A 16,507-nucleotide genomic window follows, 5' to 3' on the forward strand; every position below is an offset into this window, starting at 1 on the left:
CGTGACATCAGGCACGGAAATAATAACACTGATAAAACCAGAAGTATCAACTGTATATTCCATCACCGTGAATCGGACATTCGGGCTTATGGGCCTGTTTTTTCTCCGGGATTTCGCTTTAAATTGGAATCTGGATGGGCTGTCAATTCACTTTCCTTTTCAATAAGTGTAGGTAAATACGTGTGCCACAATATTCTTTGTCGTTTATCTTTAGTCGGAATTGGGAAAAAAGACTGTAGAGTATTAAATTGTGGAGTTACACCAGCTCAAGTGAAACGATTTTGAGATGAGAAATTTAATAATATCAGCTCCTTCTTCGAACGCATTTCCTATTATGAAAAGTCAACAACGCTAGGTAATAATGCTTTTTTTGCTCGGCAGAATCCGTGCAGATGCTTTTCCAAGTTCTTATTAAAGAATCTGAAAAGTAATTTGAAGTTGTAATTGAAATTGTGAGAGTGTAATAATTGCGCTGGGCGCCCAATTCAGGATTAGTTTCATTTTTCCTCCGCTTTTATGGCGTACCTATTTCAGCTGGTACAGGATTTTAATTGGCTCATTTAATTGGCTTTTCCAGCAAATTATTTTTCGAGAAATGTGATGTAATAAAAGTGGCCCTTAAAGGCCACATTTACAGACTTAAATTGAGTATTGAAATTTTTACTTTTCCTGCCAACTAAAAGCGATAATATCCAATGCCAAGAACGTCCGCAGAAACATTTGAGAAGCCCTAAACACAATTTCGTTGTCTACGATACGCGTCTTTTCAATTTAAAACCCCACCAATTTTTCATTTTGAATTTAATAACATCATTGCTGTATTTCACACTGACTATTTTCGGTCAGTCACGACTTCAATACACCATAAAGCAAACGAAATTGATTCCACTAACTTTTCGGAATTTATTTTAATAATACTTTTTTCCAGAAACTGATTTGTATCACACGACAAATGCAATCAATGTGAAAGTGTCCGAGATTAAAGCGGAATAAATGAATAACCTCGTCTGAGGGCATCTCCGACGCCAAACGTCGCTCTTTGCCAGATTAAAACTGGCGCTAAATATTTCATGAAATCGATCCAATCCGGAGACAAGCAGTCCTGATCAATCTACAAATTGAATGACCTACTACCAGATATAGTACATTTCTTTAGCGTGACCGGACTTTTATTTAATTTACTCTGGGGCTGTGATGAATGACTTGGCTGGATCCGAGTTAGGCACTGGTCAACTCTGCACGCACGCAGGGATGGATCCGGAACGAACACTCCTTGATTTTAAGATAATTGGATACCAAATCCAGGATTCTTTAATGAAATATTAACGGTCCCTTTAGGAAATTTCTAGAGGGCATTCAAAATTAACTCATTCTGGTTGAGAAAATGGACATTTAACTTCCGATTATTACGCTGGCAGCAGTGGTAAAGCGAAGGGGCGAAGTCCTGCGATTAGACCGGTATAACTTGAGGAACATGGCAATGTTTCTTTTTAACAAGTCACTACGATCTCTGGTGGTCAAGACCGAGTGCTTTCTTTTTGATTCTTTCGACTATTGCGTCCCCTGCCTCCTTTTATATGACTGTGCTGTATCATCCTTCTGCAAGCAAGCAATGGATATCCATTTGTTTTTCTTCCCGGCAACAGTCTATAAATTTTTTCCTTTGTCGTAAATTCAGTCTTCTGAAAACCATCTGGTAGACCGTACCATAAATGTCACTTTCTGGGCCATTACAGAGTCCTTTCCGTTTAACTATTTTGCTCACATTAATAGCTTTCTTCAATGCCCTTTTGGGTTCGTTGCATTTCTCTTTGACAATCTCATAACGCTCATTTTCTATATACAATCTGTTTAATGTTGTCAGTTTTCTTCTTCATTTTTTACAATCCGCTCTACGCTTACCAATGTCTTCATTTCGTGAGTACCTATAACTGATGCTGACGTCGCTTCAGTTTCTGATAATGCTGTAGAAGGCAATTCTCAGAAAAGCGCCAGACACTTTCAGAATTAAAACTTCATCATCGGTAGCTTCCTATTGGTAGTTTCTAGAAAAATTGGTGCCAAGGTTAAATTTTATTGATCTGTGATCACTGTAGTTTTCCTGGTAGATATCCACATACCATTCCAGTATTCTGCTACTAATATTTTGCGCAGGAACAAGACAATCTATGACAAAACTATAATTATGTTTGCTGAACGTTGGAGTTCCCCTATTGCACCGATATGCGAATTCGAAGTATCATAGGAATTCCTCGAGGCTATTCGCTTCTTTGATTTGACGTAGTTGAGAATATTGCACGTGATTTAGCATTTAAATCAACTTCCTTTTGTTCTGTTACACAATCTTAACTTTTTTGTCAAAATTTCGACGTAACTTTCAAACTGATATAGTTCGCTATTTGCAGAAAAATGAGCGTAATATACATAAACGTCCTCTAGTTCCACATTGACGAAAGCGTCTCCCTTAATAGAGTTTATCCCAGTCAGGTCCTTATCAACTAGAATAAAGGTGTCACAGAAACTACCACAGAAGTTATGTCTATCACAGTTTCTTTTCTTGTCGAGTTCCTAACTCTGGATCATGTCTCCAAGTTACATTATGTTTAATCATTTTTATATCACATGACTTTTAAGTATGTCCCACTCAAAATTAATATAAAAATTTCCAAATCTATGAGACACTAAAAACCAATTTGAAACCATTAAAGAGAAAAGTGCACAAATGGCAACACGACGTTGCTCAATTGTTAAACCAAAATGTCTGACGTATTTCATTCACATATAAGCGCGAGAAAGAACGAAGCTTTGGAGCTGTAAGTGAAACGAAGAGAGATAATTGGACGGTATGTCAAACTTGCTTTTACGTGCTTGCCAAGTTTTCTCGGGCGTATAACGAGAAAGATTTTCAAATTATGAAGAAAAATGGGAAATAAAATATGGACAGTTGCCTTAGTGAATTCGTATATTATAGAGCACTAGAAACCTAAGGAGTATTATGTTTAGCAAATCTTTCCTTATCTCTAAAAATAAATGGAATTTGTCATTGAATTTATAGGAAAGTCAAGCAGTGAATAGTAACTAGGCGAAGTTTTACGTATCAAAATCATTATATGTCTTTAGTTGTTGTTCGATTAATAACATTTTTTAACTCCAACTTGGCACTATTATTCATCATAACCATTTAAACAGATGCTTTAATGACAACACAATCTCCTGGCTGCAAAATCATATTTTCCCTGCAAACCGACACCAATCTCAACCCTCAATCTGCATAACACTATATGTACTTACCCAGGCGTAAAGGCCCCACTGCGAACCACCAAAGAAAAATTCTTCAAGTCAGGATCATAATCGTCCTTCTTCAAATCAAAAATGAGCTCATAATAGTCATCACCACCATTCTCCTTGGAAAGCTTAACCCTCAATACCCCGTTGTCTTCAGCTGTGTTATACTCCATTATCTCATAAGAATTAAACTCTTCCTTTAAATGAGCCATTTGCTTGTAAACATCGTAATGACTGTTTTCTTGGTTAATTTCACTTTCCAAATTTGTATCTACATATTTAGAGCTCACTGGAAGCCAAGGCTTAGCCCCAGTGTTGAAACCTGCATTAGTGGTGTTGTCCCACTGGAATGGGGTTCTTTCAAAGTCTCTGCTTCTCTGGTTATAAGTACTGCAGTCGTCGATTGCTCTAGGGTCTTGCCCTTCTTCACATGTCACAGCCCCATCTTCCTGCCCTATTTCTTCGCCTTGATAAGTCACAGTGGCTCCTCTGAGGAAGAGCATCAGCATGTTGTAGCCGTCGATGAACTTGGTACCTACTCTTGAGGCCACTCTTTGGCAATCGTGACTACCAGTCTATAATATTATTTGCCAATGAGATGTAAATACGGATCTGTATGGAAGCCTACCAGCCAGTTATTGGGTAAATCCTGAGACAAACTTGTAACCCAATTTTTTATATTGTCGTAGATTGATCCAGCACTCCAACCAGAGTTAGCGGAAAACATTAGGAAATTGAATGAAAAGTGAGCTCCGGGGTTGGTAGAGTTCCCGTAATAGCGAGTAACATTCTTCATGCTGGTAGAGGCCTCAGTCACCATAATTCTGTGGAAATCGACGAAGCAAAACAATATCAACTGATGTTAAGCTGATTTACCTGGCGTCTCCTCCATTAGCTGTAGTATAGTTATCCAGGAACTTCCTCCAACTATAAACGAGCTCAAAGGTCTCAACCTGATCTTTGGTGTACACGTGATCCAGAGAATTGTAGTCGTTGTTGTCGCTGGTTTTCGGTTCATCTCTTAATTGCTCATCTTCGTATGCTTTCGTAATGGCGTCTATTCTGAAACCATCAACTCCCATGTCCAGCCAATATGTCCAAATATCCTTGAAAATTCTTAAGTATTGGAAGAATTATGCTGGCATTACTTATAATTATAATTACTCTAATTTCTTGCTGGACTCGTTCACTTCGGTAGTTTAGATCAGGCTGGCGCACTCCATATTGATGCAAAAAGTACTGTTGGCGAGTTTCATGCCATGTCCATGCCGAACCGTCCCAAGCGCTCAACTGAAGTTACTCCTTAGAATCATCCCCACGCAACAATAATACTTAAGCTTACCCAATTATTTGGAGGAAGCTGATTACCGTCGTCATCAACTTTCCCGTCAGCCCACACGTAATAATCTTCGTATCCAGAGACCCTGAATGCAGAACTATTGAACCACGAATGTTCATCACTGGTGTGATTAGGGACAAAGTCCAGGAGCACCTTAATTCCTTTTTTATGGGCCACAGCTATCAGGTTCTGTTAGGGTTTTTCAGCGGGGACGTTGCGCTTTCATTGAATATATGTGGAATTACCTACTTTGAAGTCGTCCAGAGTGCCATATTCAGGGGCTATGGACCTGTAGTCGCTAACATCGTAACCCATATCGGCCAGCGGTGAGGGGTAAATGGGGGATATCCAGATGGCTCCCACTCCCAGAGTGGCGAGGTACTCCAGTTTCTGGGTAATCCCTTGGAGATCTCCTATGCCATCGTTATTGCTGTCTTCGAAAGACCTCGGGTAAATTTGGTAGAGGATCGTGGTTTTGTACCAATCTAAGTTGCCCTCATCCCCCCGATTTGGTTTTATGAGACCACCATGGCATTTCGACAACGCTAACAGAAAAAGTAAAACTATTAAGCACTTCATTTTTAGGAATGCACCGGATCAAGATAAGTCTTTGGAATTTATAGGATATCGAATTATCTAACTGCTCAGGAGTGCAGGAAAGTACAAAACTTGAGATTTTTGTTGCCATTGTTCCCTGAAGTGGAAAATGTGATAAGACCAAACAAACAAGCTCATCAGTGAAGGTTCCTATTAAGGCAATAAATTCGAATACAATCGCTTAATCCAGGAGAAAAAGCTCCGGCTAATTAGTGCCAGGTCTAATGAAAAGCAAACTGCACCACCGCTTTGTCTGGAAGCCGGTGCACTTCCCGGTGCCAGTTGTAATTGTTCCAGCCAGAAAGCGGCGCACGCAAATTATCCAGATTTTGTTCCATTAATTTCTACACGGATTTCGGACTGCTGTTGTTCCTAATTGCCCGCAATACATCATTTCGCTCGGCAAAGCTTTTGCTTCGCATGCTTATTATTTGATTTTTAGTTAACAGCGATTATGCTTGTTGCAGGACCGTACTCCGAGTCGGCATCTCGAGTAATTACGCGGATCGAGACCGTAATTAAGACATATTTAGTTTTCTCGCAGACAAGGGCGACTAAACTAAATCGAGAAAGTGAAATAATCCTTTAGAGTCAGATTCCCTAGTTTCGGAGTCGAAAGTTCCGGTGGAATAATGCCAAAATGACATTGGTTTATTAAGGTTTTAAGTATTTATGAACAGTATTACTTCATAAGTCAGCTTGATCTCAAGGAAGTTGGGAATATAAAACCAGATAATTTTCTTTTTCGTCTTTGCTTTTTACTTTCGAGTTGCCTCGGCGAGAGATATTCGCTTTCTTGTGCATATAACTCTTTTTATTATATATTACTCTCAGTTTATTTTTAATCTGTTTTCTTGATTATCTACCTACTGAAATGGTCACATTTCTTTTCATCCTCCGTCTGCACACTTCCATTCATCTCTTTCTTCTCGTGCTTCCTTCTTATTTTTTCTCACTTTTTGATGCTAGCGAGTTTCGCAATTTCTTCCTCGTTCGTTCATTATAGTGCTTTATCCGTTTTTTTCTCTTTTTCAAGCTCTTCTGCTTTTGTCCGTCTCCACCTCTCTGTCCTTTCGTTGTCTTATCAGAAACTTTGTTTCCCTCTGTGGCTTTTCAAACTTGAAAAACAGGGCCTTATTGCATCAACCCAAACAACCTTCTAGACGAACGAAATTCGGAGCGACTAATCTCCGAAATATGTTACGCGAGTGGCTAAATTTTTAACTTAATTGATTAACAGGCAGTCAAGTGGGGCTTCAATTGATGACTTTGTAAAACGCACTGAAAAGTTCCTACAAAAAATGCTTCTCAGAAAAACCGAGCCTGACGCTTTAAGACTGCACCACCCGGTTTTTCGAACTCCTTCCAACGTTGCCAGCAAGATCATTTTCATGGAATGGGAAAATTGAGCCTGATTTTGTCTCTCTAATGAACATTGTCTTGCTGATAAAGTTGTCAGGGCTTTGAAAAACAGGGGTTTACGTCTAACAAACCAAACAGTCAATGTAGATTGTCAAGATAGTCTTACGATCTCAAAAACATATATTTGATGATCCATATAAGTTTCTTTCTCTGTCGCACTCACATCCTCAAATTTCCTTTCTTTATCGCACTTATGCGCTAGTCAAAGGTATTTACAATATTATGTATTTTTGAGTGAATATATCGTCGCCTTAGACATTCGTACGGCAGTTCTGAGCGAAACTCAGTTAGGTCTCCCACTGCTGCACAGCTTCTTACCGCATTTCAGCCGTCTTCGAATAGAATAAAGATGTTTTTGACCGCAATATTTTCCAAGATCCTAAAAAAGAGTTTTACATTGCACGTATACTTTTTCCACGCTTTCCACCCTCTGCCCTCGAGCGGAAACTGCCTCGAGTTGACGCTATAACAAGACGTGGAATTGGATATCGCACATTATTATTAATAATAATTAGAGGCGCTTTTAACCGCCGCCATATCTTAATTAAGCCTACATCTCGACATAAAAATAATCGTGCCAAAATCCCTAACGACGTATCCAGTTAAGGGCGCTCTCAGTGGCAAAATCAATCCCGCTCGTTATAACAACGAGATAGTTCACTAAGCACCTTCCTGATATCATACAGTGGTCGAACACTTCATCACGAGAAGAAAAAACTAGTATTGGAATTCAGTGTCTTCTCGAGTGTCTGGCCTAATTTTTCACGATGAGTGGCCTCATCGTTGCGCCATTAGGGGCTCAAATGAGGCGCAGTTATTGCGGGAGCTCCAATAAGAAGTTTCTGCTATGTTTTCTGGATAAGTCGCTCTACTGTGCGTAGACAAACGAATCCCTTATGTAGCAACCCTGCCAGGTGTCAATTTGTCTTAATGGATGGTGGAAAAGAGGGCCGATTAGGAATATCCGTTGACGTTTCTCTCTAACGAGCCCTCGTTAAACCGCCACGGCATCGTTAGAACTTGTTTCGCAACCAGATTTGGCTAATTACGCTTTGGGGCCATCTTCAAACGAATAGAGGCAGCCCTGTATTCTCAATTTTTACATAAATTTCGTCGTGGTTAGGCTCAACTTCATCGACTGTCATTTTCCTCTCTATCTAACGCTGATATATATTTAGCGTTGAAAAGGCGATAAAAGCTTTTAGCGGTGCTTTTTTCCTTAATTTGATTAAAAGGGAAAGTAATGATTCATGGACAGAAGCTGAGGGCTCGAGCGTATCGATGAAAGCGAAAGGAATTTCCGCTTTATATGCGATAAGTGCGGATTGTTGTAAACGCGATGCGAACATAAGGATCCGGAATGGAGGTCCTAAAAGCTCCGATTTGGTTCCAGCTCATTTTTAAAGCAGCAATCAGGAGTGCTCCTTTATTGCATGTCTCCTCATATTGCCCGTGCTGGTACACCTTAAAAGCTTCTGCGACTTCTTGACCGAAACGGACAGCCGGAGACACGGAATGGCTTTCATCTTTTCGTCCGAAACTCCTCCTAAGTGACGACTTGACACTAATACGTCCCCTGCAAAATTCACAAGCCCCCGCTTTTGACACGATTTCGATCTTAAGATGACCGACTCTCCCTAAAAGGCCCATTAAAACGTTCAGATTACAAGCGAAAATCTAATCTAACTTGTAGTGGAGACAACTTTTTAAAATCACTTGTTTTTATCGCTGGATTTTCAAAGAAAAGCTAAGACCATTATTGAGCTAGTTTAACTCCGCTAAGTGGAAAATGTATCTTAAAAGCTTCTCTGACATATTGACCGAGACGGACGACGTAATGCACGGAAAGGCTTTCTTTCATCTTTACATTTATTTTGTCCTTTCTTAGTTAAAAGGGCAATGGTCCAGAGGACATCTGCTTCCTAAATGCACGTATACACTCTGTGAGAATTGGAAATTCTCGGCTCTAAATATTATGCGTTACAGTTCAAATAAAAATTCCTTTAGAAGTGTCAATTCTATGTTTCTTTGATTTTCAGAAAATGTGAATCCCTCAGCAATCGGCCGAAAACCTTCCTAGGGCGGTGCGACTACTATGCACGGATCGGAAAATGGAAAAGGTAAGAAGTTGAGACAGGAAAGTTAAAAATCGAAATAGAGTAAGTATATCACACGTAACATTTTTAGAATTGCTGTAAGACGAATCGAAAAAAGCGACAATATACAGAGTGTTCAATTTAAAGTAAAAAAAGTTGACACCTACTTCCGGTATAATCGGAAACACCACTTCTTTGAAAACATTCTAATCGAAGTTTTTCAGTACTTATCAAGAAAACCACATTTTCTAGGAATTTCTTGAATCTACCCTGACACTGGCAACACTGCGCTGCTCAATTGTCAAACTAAACAAACTGCCTCATTTGATACGCTCATTAGTGCGACAAAGAAAGATATTCCCGAAGTCCTTCAAACATGTATTTGCGCGGTTGCCAAAGTTTTGAAATTTTTTTTTGGCATAGGATAAGGCAGAGAATGCGTAAAAAACTTCGAAAGAACAAATAAAAAATAGTCAAATGAATTAGGATAATAATAAGAATCAAGTCAAAGACTAGTTGATATCAAAATATTCAGGCATAGAGAAAAGGACAAAGCATAATTGATTGAAAATGACATTGGTAGTTTGGATCTAGCAAGGTAATGATAACAATTTTGAAAAAAAGCGAGAAAAGCAATAAACCAAAAATAATGTAAATGAGGGATAAAGACGAGGAAATTATGACTTCGGTTGAAGTAAAGACACCAAAAAAATAGAAGACAGATTATACTGAGAGAAAGTTATTTAAAAGGAAAAAAAATTAATAAGAAAATGTCAGCAGAGCAGTCACGTACATATAATCGAGCAATTAACCCTAGATCCACTACCGACTATAAAATAACCAAGAATTTCAAAAACCTAATCTGCTTTAATTCCACACTTTTTTAGTCGCCAATGGTATTTGGCTTCAACTTGAAGTCTCCAGTGGCGTTCTAAGATATATGCAAATTCAATGCAACGGAAAAAAAAACTTAATAAAATAAACAGGAAAGATTATTTTGGAATCCTAAAACATTCTGATATGCCAATGATCTATGCCGCATATTCAGTATCGTAACCAGGTCCGAGCTTACATGGATTTGTTTACACCGTAGTTCACTTATCCGTAGATCCACTACTGCACCAGAGAGCAGGGATACAAGAGTAATGAAAAAAAATTTAATAGAAAAAAAAGTATGCAGGATTAGTTAAACGACATGATACAAGAAGTAAAAAGACAATGATAAGAAGGAAACAAAACGGAAACAATAAGGATAATAGATTGTAGTATCTAGAAAATGACGTGACAAAAAACAATGAGAGAAAACTGATAAGTAAAAGCTATAGCAAAACAAAAAAACAGAAAGACAACAATAGAAGCAATTTGTGAGTGAAAAAAAAATTAGGAAGCGATATTAAATGAATAATCGTGGAATATTAGAGATGAATAGAAATTGAAGCAACTTGGAAAGAAGTTAGAAGCAATAAATCTATGCGAAGAGATCATTAATGAAAATTGACATAAAAAAGGAGACAAACATGAGAGAGAGGAAAAAACAGGAGAACTGTTACACACAACAAGGGAACAAAGAGAAGCAATACAGGTAGCAGCTTAAGAAGGCTTTATATTTTGTAGCACTTGGGTGAAAAAACGAGACAAAAAAGCACTAGCGAAGGAGGGGACTACAATAGGGACACCCCGGTATATATCTGACCGGTACTTGTAATTTTTTTCCAAGTTTCTCTTTGACATGCAATTCACTTATTTTGCTTATTCGTTGCATACAATATGCAGGCTTGGGGGTAAGAATAGCCCTAATTAATTACCATTTAAAGTGCGTTCCAGAAAAATTGGCCCTGTACACAAACATGCAATAAATGAAACTCTAAAAAGACATTTTTACGAGTTTGAAAACAAAGTTAGCTAATGGAACGTCCGGTCGATCTTTCAAAGCGTTTTGATTTTATTGCCTGAGTCGTGGTAGCTACTTTACGGGCTTATATACTGAATAAGGAGCAAATTTTCAGCCCTCGACAGGACCGGAATTCGATTTTCGTGGCTGCATTAACGTGAAATGCGCCTTGCATGTATTTAAATGCATTTTCATTAGAGTGGGCGAGCAATTAATATGCATTTTGAATAATAAATTTCATAATATAGCTATTACTGTGGTGCACCTGCTGATAGTAATTATTGCACATGTATTTTCCAGTTTTTGACTAACGAAGTTTTTCGTGCAAACGGCCTGAAATCGGCCCTAAAGCCGTAACACATTTATCCCTCCCGAAGGGTAATGTATACGCCATTATCCTTCATTAAACTGGCCTTTAACGTAAAATTACTGATGCAGCTGTCGCTAATTGGATTCAGATTAATTACCGGCATTATCTCGGTTGGCCTGCATTAACTACAGGTTATTTGCGGCTCGGATTTAGATTAGAAAGACTGACACTAATTGAATTTGCCCCTGCAAATTGACACTGCACGGCTTACATTATGATAAATGATAATTTGTATTTCGCCTTGTGATCGTGGTTAGACGGAATATTAATAAATATTGATGCGGTCATTGGACCAGAGACGGATTAACAGGAAAAATGCTAAAATTTAAATCGGTCATTCGCCATATCGTCGCCGAGCAAGCGGCAATTATCAACAATTTAAGGTCTCCAAATTGTCAAGAATACCGTTGCACCTTTCGAATGCTCCCCTGTAAAACTGCAACAATACTAGCTAATACAATGCGCTAATTTGAATTTAAATAGAGGGGACTGGCTGCCCTCGATGACATGCTCCTAATCGGACTCCCAACTAGAAGAATAGCATGAAAGTAACTCACATGCTAGTCATGCAAAAGTGTGTGTGTGCCCCATTTCGCCAACGAGCAAAGTCAACGAGTAATATAAAATTCTAATATAAACGGGACCGGATACAATCTGAAAATACATTGTGGCATGGAAGCACGTAATCGATGCCTTGCTTTATGCAAAGTGGAGGACCCAGGTTGACTTTCAGGAGGCAATTTATAAAACTTGATAACGTGAAACATTGTAAAGTCGGTTCGTTTCGTGTCCCCGTCGTCTTGGGGTGACGGAGGAACCGTCAAATATAATTAACTCACTAATTAATATTCAAATTCTTTGTTTTTTATGCCAGGGGAAATATAAACAATGCTCGAAAGTTTTCCAAGTAACGTCAGTGCACCCATGAAAAGTGGTAATTGGTGTTATCGTAGATCGCTGTTCAGTTTATGACTCAAGGTTCCTGAAGCACTACTTAATGCTCCTTATCTTATAAACACTGTATTTTCCCCGAATCATCTCTCTGGATGAAACTTGTTATTCGGGTTTCAGCTTACACGTTACTTGAGTTGTACAGGGTGTCCCAAACCCCGCGCCCCAGCACCTGTTTTATGGAAACGGAAAGCGATACAAGAAATTTAAACTATGGGTCTTCTTCAATGGGATTGGACGTCCCCCCTTCCGACCTGAGGAAGTTCATTTCTAAAATGGAATAACAAGTTACGAATGATATCTTTCTCAAAAAAATTCTCAATTCCCGGTAAAATTATATCGATCCTATTTTCCACACAATTTTTGCTGAAAATTTTTTTTCTTATGTGTTATCGTTGAAAAATTATAAACAAAAACTTTTTAGGAATTATCGCAAAAATACATCCAGAAATATCTGACTAGTCTTGATTTATTCCTATATGTAACTTGTTAGGCCCAGATTTCCATGGTTTCAAATTTGCATTACCACGTGTTAGAACATATTTTTAAGGAGAAAAATAGTAAAAAATGTGTTTTCACGCGGAAAAAATAGACAAGCTAAAAATTTACGGAGAAGCAATTAAAAATTTCTGAAGAGTTGTCGATTTATACCAAGAAAGATATCCTGAACGGCAGGTCCCAGATCGAAACATGTTTGGGCGGCTGGAGAGGATTTTAAGAGGAAATAAAAAGGCGCTTTGTAATCGAAGAAGAAGAGCAATACAACGAAGAGTCTAAAACGAAAATGATAGAGCTGCACTATTACAATGCTTTAACCAAAACCCGAGCAATTCAGTAAGACAAACAAGTATGGAATTGAACATTGATAAGTCAGAGGTGTTCAAAGAATTCTGAAGGCGGACAAATGTCACGATTTTAAAATTCATAATCTGGAAAGTTTTTTAGAATTTCACTTGGATAAACGAGTTCATTTTATCACTCAAATAGTGGTGAATGAAGGACTTGGCTGCAACTTTTTGCGTTACATTCTTTGAATGGATGAGACTCGTTTTGTGAGCTTACCAAATAAACGCAATGAGCGTTTTTGGGCCACCCAGAATCCAGAATATTGTTAATGAGATTCCAAACCAAGGTCATTCTTGAATCAATGTATGATGTGGTATCATTGGCAAACTTCTAACAAAGCCTTACTTTTACGAAGGCATAATAAATAGCAGACATTATTTAAATTTTCTTCAATAACAACCCTCAGTCCTGCTTGAAAATTTTCCTCTACCTTTAAGGAGCCCCTTTTGGTTTCAACACGATGGTGCTCCGCCTCACAAAGCTCGTATTGTGCAGCAATACCTAAATAACATGTTCAGACAGAACTGGATTGACATCAACGGTCCTGTGCGTTGGCCAAGAAAGTTCCCTGACTTAACTTCCATGGACTTTTTCTTGTGGGAAGTTCTTAAAAATAAAGTTTATGAAAGCTCTTCAAGAAATTTAGAACACTAAATGGAGAAAATAAGTACTGCCTGCAATGATTTGACATAATAAATATTGAGACAAACTACTGAGACGGAAATTGAGCAAAGCCTTTAAATATGCCCTGAAGAAGGGGGAAGTCATATTGAAAATATGTTAAATTAAATATAATGTTTGTTTTGTTCCTTTTTATTATTTAGTTTTAAAAAATTAATTTATTCTTGTTTGTTTAGTGCTTGTTGTACAATTAAATATTTTTGCACTAATTCTTAAGACGTTCTTGCCTGTAACTTTTAAACAATAACACATAAGAAAAAACTTCTTTCACAAAAGTTGTGTGGAAAAATGGAATCAATATAATTTTATCAGAATATGGATATGTTAATGGAAAAAATATTATTGATGACATCAGAACTCGTTATTCCGACATTTTAGAAAAAAAATTCTTGAGGTTTAAATGGAGGATATACAACACCATTGAAGACTCATAGTTTAAATTTTTTGCATTACTTTTCGTTTTCATAATATAGGTGTAGGGGAGGCAAGTTTGAGACACCCTGTATATATGCATGATTCGCCAAAAATACAGAGAAATAAAGATAGAGACAAGATACTCTAAAATTTAGTGAGTTATTTTTTTATATAAGGATTCAGGAAAATGCAGTAACCCTCGATTAGCCCACTAAAATTTTTATTCACCATATCGTCAAGACGGATATCATACTACTTGATACGGTCCTATACGAATGTCTCTAAATATGCAAAAAGCATGATATTACTATATCGTTGGAAAGTTTAAGGTCACCTCATCGTCAAAAACGAACTAAGGCTATCGCTCAGCAAAAATGTAATAAAACCAGTAACAGTTCGATTTGAAAATTCCTGCCCCTTATCTGGCTAAATAAACATTGTATATCCTTGTCCCTAACAAAGATTTGCAAGCAATTAATTTGCACGAGAATTCCCAATTTGGGACTTTTAAAATTTTAATTGAAAGGCAGTTAACGGAGAATGGAAAGAAGCATAAATCTAAGTCCAGTTCATGCATGTTTCTCCACACGATAAATCGATGTACATACATATGTAGGTAGATTTCTGCAGGGTTCCTTTCAAATTTGGAATCTCGCCTCAAATTTTATTCGAACGATTCCTGGCTTAAAATTTAAGTGGTAAGAAAAGCATTCTAAAACAAAATCGGGTTATATCTATAAATTTCGAACTTCCCAATAATTTATTTCTTCCGAGATGAAAACAAATGCCCCAACTAATAGACCGATACATGAATTTGCTATTATTTTAAAGAAACAATGATATCAATGGTAAATAGTATCAGACATTGCACTCTGGCATAAAGAGGATCGAGCGCTTTAAACACAGGATCTTACTTTGCTTAAGTGTATTGTTGTATTAAAATGTATAGCCGGGGCTCGATGGCGTTGTTGTTTCCGGAACTTTTCGAGGATAAGAACTGTAGACGAGTCAGCTATACGGGGTCATTCATTAGCGCCTGTCTTAGCGAAATTAATGCGCTAAATGAAGACAGTTTTAATTAGACCTCGTAACGGTTCAAGAGTTTACCGACTGGGAAATTAACAATAACAATTTAGGTGCGAGCAAGACGAGAAGATAACTGGTCGATGCAAACTAGCTAATACAGCCAAGCTGGCATCATATTATATTTATCAAAATAATTATCTCACCGGGCCCCGTTAATTACGTTTTCCCCCCATACGCCGGTTTCGCAGTTTCAGAAATCTTATGCAAACTTAGAGTAAGCGGGATGTCATTAATTTATTAGCAACTTTGCTAATTGCCTTCGGTAATGATTCGCAAACAGTAGTCAGCCCGAACTGTGAGTTATCGAAAGTTTATTTGGGCAGAGGAGAATTCGGTATTAAGTACCCCTTTAAGAATTAAAACCAATTTTCTATTATTCGACCCAACAGAGAACTCTAGGATATTCAATAAAGCCCTTTCCGGAAGACGCACGTCAACTATGTTGTGACCCTATAAACTAGTATAAAAGCGTTTTAAGAGGGGCAATAAATCTCTCCTCGAGTATATTGTTTAGGAACGTGACACTTTCCGTCTGTTAGCAGAACCTGAGTTTGATATTAAGGACTCTTGAATCTGGCCAAGATATATATCTTTAATAATTTCGGGAGGGAAACAGATGCGCCTTTTTGAACGGCATTATTGGAGAAGAGCATTCGGTAAGGGGCCGCTTTCATGATGGACTATTGATGGGATAAGGAAGGCGCATAAATACATGTAAAGCAATGTGGATCAGCTTTAGAAAACGAATATTAGTTTCCTGCAAATATAAATAATTTTCGTATTTCCCTTTTTTACGCTCCATTCATTGACTACCCTTGAAATTTTTGAACATTCATTCACACTTTTGTTAGAGTGTATGTTCCACATTTGTTGCTTTCAAGACGGGCCTGCAATATGTTTCGTTAGACGGATAAGGAATAGGAATTTGAAGACAATACAAAATTGCTCCTTTCTGCAGCATTTACAGCTAATCGTTCAATTCTTGACAGGAAGGTGAGATACATTTTCAATAACAGAATACGTAATCCGACACTGTTGCACTTCTGGCGTCACCTGTGAACAAAAATACGAAGTTGTATTTAATATAGCGGGACGTCTTTCTTGACGACATGGGGAATGCAATTTTTAACAAACCAAGCGCCGAATTATTAATGTCTACAGAAACCTTAATATAGACAATAGTATTAGTCAGATTCTTCGTTCCTATGAAAACCAGTTTGATGTTAAATTTAACAGCACCTTAATAATTTCTCCTGATTAACATAATTGGAAATTTCGCGCCCTTCTTCAACCCAATTATTGGTGTAATCAAATTATTTAGAACTTTCTGATAATCTTAATGCTATTTTAAGTTTTTTCAGAGAGAATTTTAGTAGAGCCGCACCGTAACTGACAAGCAATTACAATCGCAAATATAACCAGAGGTTGAAACTGTGGGGATGTAATTAGTGAAGAAGGTTTAGTTAATATATTAAAATCGTAGATAAGCTCAACTTGTCTTATATCCAAAGATTACTTCTCCGTCATTA

The 16,507-nt window shown here is 37.7% G+C and overlaps 2 protein-coding genes across 3 annotated transcripts in view; one reads left to right on the forward strand and one right to left on the reverse strand.

Annotated features, from left to right (window-relative positions):
- Positions 1-16,507, forward strand: part of LOC136408647 (LIM domain only protein 3-like) — a 32,454-nt gene that overhangs the window by 10,385 nt on the left and 5,562 nt on the right. For both annotated transcript variants that reach the window (XM_066389755.1, XM_066389756.1), the window contains exon 2: positions 8,683-8,763. In XM_066389755.1, coding sequence (XP_066245852.1) covers positions 8,739-8,763 — 25 coding nt within the window. In that variant the 5' untranslated portion in view covers positions 8,683-8,738. The remainder of the gene's footprint in view (positions 1-8,682; positions 8,764-16,507) is intronic.
- LOC136408415 (maltase 1-like) lies at positions 2,953-5,398 on the reverse strand. Its single transcript, XM_066389365.1, has 7 exons — positions 4,874-5,398; positions 4,628-4,813; positions 4,450-4,575; positions 4,162-4,391; positions 3,914-4,109; positions 3,292-3,860; positions 2,953-3,236 (listed from the first exon to the last, which is right to left on the reverse strand). Exons 1-7 carry the CDS (start codon positions 5,201-5,203, stop codon positions 3,182-3,184), a joined length of 1,692 nt encoding a protein of 563 aa, XP_066245462.1. The 5' UTR covers positions 5,204-5,398; the 3' UTR covers positions 2,953-3,181.

The sequence above is a fragment of the Euwallacea similis genome, chromosome 4 (assembly GCF_039881205.1).
Source record: "Euwallacea similis isolate ESF13 chromosome 4, ESF131.1, whole genome shotgun sequence".
Classification (NCBI taxonomy): Eukaryota; Metazoa; Arthropoda; class Insecta; order Coleoptera; family Curculionidae; genus Euwallacea; species Euwallacea similis.